A 6,191-nucleotide genomic window follows, 5' to 3' on the forward strand; every position below is an offset into this window, starting at 1 on the left:
CCGGGACCCCTCTGTCTCGCTCCTGCTGTGGGCAGCCGCCTTGGTGCCAGCGCCTTTGCCTTCTATCCCAGGAACATTTATTGAATACCTACTGTGTGCGCAGCATCGAGGCAGGTCTTGAGGTGGGCGACGGGTTGGACAAAGGGTCTCCAGGCCAAGGGACCCCCACAAAGGGGCCAAAGGGTAACAACAAGGGCCACAGCCCTCCCCACCCTCCTGGGGAAGCCCTCCCAGACCCCCTTGCCTATCTCCTCTCCGCTGTGCCTGATCTGGATCCCTCCTGCAGCCAGAACTGCCCTGGCCCAGGAGGGAAAAAGAGGTTTAAAAGTGACACGCAGCAGTCCCTCCCTGCATCCTGGGGGCCAGTGGCTTGAGACTCCCTGGCCTACCCTCCGTGTTTGGGCTATCTGCACCGCGTCCATTCCCGCCATTCTTTCCCTTGGTCGGGCCGGCCCCCGTACTTGTGTCCCAGCCCACCCCAGGGCTGGACTGTGACTCTGCAGGGTAACGAAAGGATGAGTCTCGAGGGTCCGCCTCCTGACATGGGCCTCCGCTGACTTCTTTGGGCTCTAAGCTCTGGGTGGTGGCCAGTGTGCACAGGCAGGCAGCAGGCCTCCCCTCCCCTGCCCACAGCCGTCTACGTCCCTGAGCCTCTACCTGAAGCACGAGTGTCCCTCCTTCCCCAACAGGACAGTCACCACCACAGTGAAATCATTTACGCCTGAGTGCATTTTACTTGGAACAACCCTAGGGGCCTGGCCACTTCACAGACCTGCAAACAGGCCTGGAGAGGGAAGAGACCCACGAGGCTTCCTCAGCTCCCTTTGGGCCCAGGGATGTGAGATTTGGAGTCCATGCTCTTCACCACCCAGCTCTTCCTCTGTCTCCAATGTAGGAAGACAGCTGAGTCCAGGCACAGCCCCAGTCTGCCCTCCTCCCCAGCCCAGCCAGGCCCCCTGCACATACCTGGTTCCCAGGGGTCAGGCACAGCCAGCCCAGGCAATTCCCCATGTGAGCAGTAGAAGCAGGCTTGGCGCAGTCCTCCTCTCCCTGTCCTCTCTCTAGGGCCTTGGCCTGGGCTCCCCTGCCCCCACCCAAGCACAGGGCCCGCCTCTGGGCAGTCTCCTGGGCCATGGCCCCCTGGGTGCCCATATCCCGGCAGCTGCCCCTAAAAGCCACTTAGGCTGAGGCGCCATGGCTGCTTGCCACCCCCACCCCTGCAATTCCTGGCTGAGGCTGCCTCAGGCTTCCGCCTGGCCGGCCACCTCCATCTGTCTGTCTGCATGTCCAGAGGCTGCCTGTCTGACCTGTGGCTGGCTTTCCTGGACACAGCCTGGTGCTGCCACCCGTGGAGTCTGTGAAGATGGGTGCGGGCAGTGTGACCCACCACCACGCACCCCACACACCACACCTGTTTGGGCTCAGGGGGTCATCCCTCACCAACCAGGGCCACCCACAACCTGGCAGGCTGTACCTTCGTGGCCACACTAGAGTCGAGGGAGGTGGCTGGATGGGAGGCACCAGCAGCCCCAGGTGCCCTGGGTAAGAGGGCTTGCAGAGCTTACCCCCCTGGGTGGGGCAGATCCCTGATCAGCCTTGGGCATACATCAGCTTTCCCTGGCCCAGGACTCAGCCGATTCCTCCTCCCAGTGACTGAAGATGGGATGGGGGGCCAGGAGCAGTGTCTCATGCCTGTAATCCCAACACTTTGGGAGGCCGAGGCGGGTGGATCACCTGAGGTCAGGAGTTCGAGACCAGCCTGGCCAACATGGCAAAACCCCGTCTCTACTAAAAATACAAAAAAAAAAAAAAATTAGCCAGGCGTGGTGGCAGACACCTGTAATCCCAGCTACTGGGGAGGTTGAGGCAGGACAATCACTTGAACCCAGAAGGCGGAGGTTGCAGGGAGCTGAGATTGCATCATTGCACTCCAGCCTGGGTGACAGAGCAAGACACCATCTCAAAAAAAAAATTAATAAAAATTTTAAAATAAATAAATAAAAGATGGGATGGAGAACAGCATGGCGGAGGGAAGGGCCACCAGGGACATGAGGTCACAACTGGGGCCAGGAACCAAGGAAGTATCACAGGACACTCTACCGCTACAAAGTAACAAAGGAGTCCCAAAAGTCAAGAAGGGCTGAGGAGGGTAACAGAGTAGCAAAGGGTCAGGCAACAAAGGAAGTGGGCCTGGCCAAGAGGGGAGCAGGAGGAATGAGGCAGCCAGAGAGGAACCGGAGGTCACAATTTCAGAGGAGGTGCAGAGTCAAGAGGGGACAGTGAGTCCAGGGGCCTGGAGGAACAGGCAAGGAAGGGTGACCCAGCAGCTCTCAGGGTCAAACCCTCCCACGCCTCTTCTCCAGCCAGCCCCCGGAAGCTCTCAGCCCTGGTCCAAGGCTGACCTTGGCCCCCACGGGTGCTGCGCTGGAGGCAGAGGAAGGCAAAGGGAAGCACCTGGGCAAAGGTGTTCAGGGGCCGCCAAGTGCTTGGTGTCTCAAAGAAAGGGCTAGGGAGGTGGGCGGGAGGCAGTAGGGTCCGCATCGAGAGGAGGGTGAACTTTATTTTGCTGCTTCTGCGGAGTGCAGATGGGGTGACGTGGGTTCCCAGGGCAGCAGCAGGAGGGAAGAAAGTCAAGTCAGGGGCAATCAGAGGCTTGGGGGATTCCCCACTCTCCACCCAACCCCCTTTCCCCACGCCTGCCAGCATGCTACCCAGACATGAGTCCTATCCAGCAGAGGGAGAGGTCTCAGCTGTTCCCCTGGGCTGTCGGTGGGGGGTCCACCGAGGTGGGGGCCGCCCCTGCACTCCTGTTTCTGCAGGACCTTTCCTCCAGGCTTTGAACCCGCATCCCTCCAACAAGGTCCCAGCGATCTCAGGGAGCCCGAGCCTGAGCCTGGACAGAGGCTCTGGGATGTGGCCGTGGCCTGGAGCCCTGTCTGGGGGTGGGACCACTATTCCGACGCCCGGTAATGGTCCAGAGCTCCTCAGGCGGGCGCTGCTTTCTGATGGACGTTAATGGTCCTGCAAGCATAACCAGACCGCGCCTAGGGCCTCTTCCCTCAGGCTGCACCGTGCCCCTCTCTTTAGATTCCGAAACTGGAGCAGGCGGGGCCAGTGCGACAGAAGGAGGTGACCAACAGAGACTCAGAGAGGAGGAGAGGGAAGGTGGTGACTGCGACGACCCAAGAAGGAGGGAGGGGCAGGAAACCGCTGCCGCCGACGGGGCGGCCCCGCCCACCCGCTGTGGCTCCGCCCACCCGCTGTGGCTCCGCCCACTGCGGCCCGCCCATTGCTGGAGGCGCGGGGCGGAGGCTACTGCCCAGAACGATAGCCGCGCAGCGCCGCCTGGTCGGAACTGGTGGCATTGCATCGTCCGAGGAGTTGCCCCAGGATCCTGCCCATCTGGCTTCCACTCGATCGAGTCCTGTGGGGGGAACATCACTGAAACCTCCCCCACCCCCGCAAAAACAGCGCTTTGAGCACCTTGGCGTTTGCAAGGGGAGGCCAGAGCTGAAGCAGCTCCAGGAAGAACATTTGACCCAGCCTGGGGCCCTGGAGTCCTCCTTCGGGGAGGGAGATCCCGGGCTGTCCTGGAATCTGCAGTCTGGAGCTGGCGGTGGGGTAGGGGAGGAGGCAGTGGCAGGGGCAGTGAGAGCAGACAGGGCCAGCCCTGCCAGAGCACGGGTATCATCCCGTAGGCAGTGGGGAGCCCTTGAGGCGGGGTGTGGGGGTGACAAGGTCAGGACATCCATGTTCTTAGAGGTCAGGTTCAGTGAGGAACAGGGGCAGGACTGGGAAGGAATGAGTTCGCAGGGAGGAGAATGAGTTGTCCTGTGAGGTATGTGACCACCTCTTCACCCAGCACAGAACCGGAGGGAGGGCTAGATGGAACCAAGGGCTCCATGTAAGAATTGGCTGGGGAGGCTCACGCCTGTAATTCCAGCACTTTGGGGGGCCGAGGCGGGAGGATCACCTGAAATCTGGAGTTCGAGACCAGCTTGGCCAACATGAAGAAATGCTGTCTCTACTGAAAATACAAAATTAGGCGGGCATGGAGGCGCATGCCTGTAATCCCAGCTACAGGCTGAGGCAGAAGAATGGCTTGAACCCAGGAAGCAGAGGTTGCGGCGAGCCAAGATTGCGCCATTGCACTCCAGCCTGGGCAGCAAGAGGGAAACTCTGTCTCAAAAAAAAACCAAAATACGAAAAACAAAAAACAAAACAATTGGCTGGTGGGCCAGGTGCCGTGGCTCACACCTGTAATCTCAGCACTTTAGGAGGATGAGGTGGGCGGATCCCCTGAGGTCAGGAGTTCAAGACCAGCCTGGCCAACATGGCGAAATTCCATCTCTATTTTAAAAAAATACAAAAATTAGCTGGGCTTGGTAGTGGGCACCTGCAATCCCAGCTACTGGGGAGGCTGAGGCAGGAGAATCATCTGAGCCCGGGAGGCAGAGAGGCGGAGGTTGCAGTGAGCCGAGATAGTGCCTCTTCAGCATGGGCTGGAGACTCTGTCTCAGAAAAAAAAAGAAAAAGAAGGGATGGAGATAAAAAGAGCACCCACATTTGGGAGAAGGACACACCTTGGAGATGGAAAGGACCTGCCAGCGAGGGCGGCGGGGCTTCCAGGAGCAGGGCGGGGGTCTGGTTCCACAGGGGCATCCTAAAGCCAGGCCCAGGACCACCCCTCCCCCAATCCTTGCTGGGTGGCCCCAAGGGGGACCCTGCCACATGGCTACGGGAGGGTTCCAAGGATGAGCTGCATCAGGGCATGTGACCTTGGTGGTTTTGGGTCCAGGACAGTCGTTGGAGTCCCAGGGCAGATTAGAGAGGGTTGAAGAGGGAGAGTGAGGGAGGAGGGGCCCAGACCCTTGGGGGGGGAACTGGAGGGGGCCTGGTGGACGGAGGTCCTTGGTATTCAAGATGGCAGGGCATGTGTATGTGGGGGAGCTGGAGCCAGTGACCAGAAGGGCATGCAGAGAGGGATAAAAGGTAGAGGAGCAGCCGGGCACCGTGGTTCACGCCCGTAATCCCAGCACTTTGGGAGGCCGAGGTGGGCGGATCACCTGAGGTCAGGAGTTCAAGACCAGTCCAGCCAACATGGTGAAACCCCGTCTCTACAAAAATACAAAACTTAGCTGGGCATCATGGTGGGTGCCTGTAGTCCCAGCTACTCAGGAGGCTGAGACGGGAGAATCGTTTGAACCCGTGGTAGTGGAGGTTGCAGTGAGCCAAAATCACGCCATTGTACTCCAGCCTGGGTGACAAAGGGAGACTCCATCTCAAAAAAAAAAAAAAAGAAAAAAGCAAGAAGCAAGGTGGGGCTCAGGTGGAGGGGCTCCTCCTCCAGGGGCATGACCCAGAAGTAGGGGACCAGGGGTTCTTAATCCTCTGCGGAAGACTTTGGCTAAGGGAGAAAGGGGGTGCCAGGAGATCCAGGTTTGAAATGAATGCTGAGTGCCCAGCGCTTCCCCTGGTCGGCGAGGGAGGGGCCCGTGACATTTGCCAGGGCGTGGGCGGCCTGTCTGCGCCCTGAGCTAGACGGCAAAGTACACAGGCAGACGAAGGGGTCGCACGCGGGGGCGCAGGAGTCAGGCGGATTTTATTGACCGGACAGCAGGCCGGGGCTGTGAGCGGCTCCTGGAAGCTGCGGCGACTCCTCCTGGGTCAGGCGCGGAGGCGCCGCAGGCGGGGGAACCCTGTCAGGACGGTCCGGGGGCCAGGCGGGGCCGGCCAAGGCGGTTTGCTGCAGGGACCACGGCTAGGCGGGAGACGTCTCTCCGAAGTCGCTAGCGAGAACACAGCAAGGCCGTGGGGAGGAGGCTGTGGCCCTCCACCGCCACCCCCGCGTGCCAGGGTCGAGCCTGCCCAGGGAAAACTTTTCTGGGCGCGGAGCGGGGGATGGAAGGGCCCGAGGGTGCACCCTGAACACGCGGCTCCGTGCTCCAGCTCAGACCTCCTGAGACCCCTTTGCCCGCAGCGGTCCAGGCCTCCTCCCCTCTCACGTACCTGGCCGGCTCCGCTGAAGTCCAGGGACACCGGTTCGAGCGCAGGCTCCGGGGCGCGCGGGCTCCGCGGCGCACGGACAGGGATCCCTGCCTCGGAGCTCCTGCGTCGCGTCTCCCACAGCTCCTGAACCCACGAGGGCAGCAGGAGAGGAGCCTCGCGGGCGGCGGGTCCGGGGGAGACGG

The 6,191-nt window shown here is 60.9% G+C and overlaps 1 protein-coding gene across 1 annotated transcript; it reads right to left on the reverse strand.

The window, feature by feature from the left end:
* Positions 1 to 5,576: 5,576 nt before the first annotated feature.
* Positions 5,577 to 6,186, reverse strand: NPW (neuropeptide W; the record flags this gene model as incomplete). Its single annotated transcript, XM_011962470.1, has 2 exons — positions 5,577 to 5,789; positions 6,010 to 6,186. Coding segments are annotated over 2 exons (264 nt in total), but the record flags the coding sequence as incomplete, so codon positions are not given.
* Positions 6,187 to 6,191: the final 5 nt, after the last annotated feature.

The sequence above is a fragment of the Colobus angolensis genome, unplaced genomic scaffold (assembly GCF_000951035.1).
Source record: "Colobus angolensis palliatus isolate OR3802 unplaced genomic scaffold, Cang.pa_1.0 Scaffold59, whole genome shotgun sequence".
In the NCBI taxonomy this organism is placed as follows: Eukaryota; Metazoa; Chordata; class Mammalia; order Primates; family Cercopithecidae; genus Colobus; species Colobus angolensis.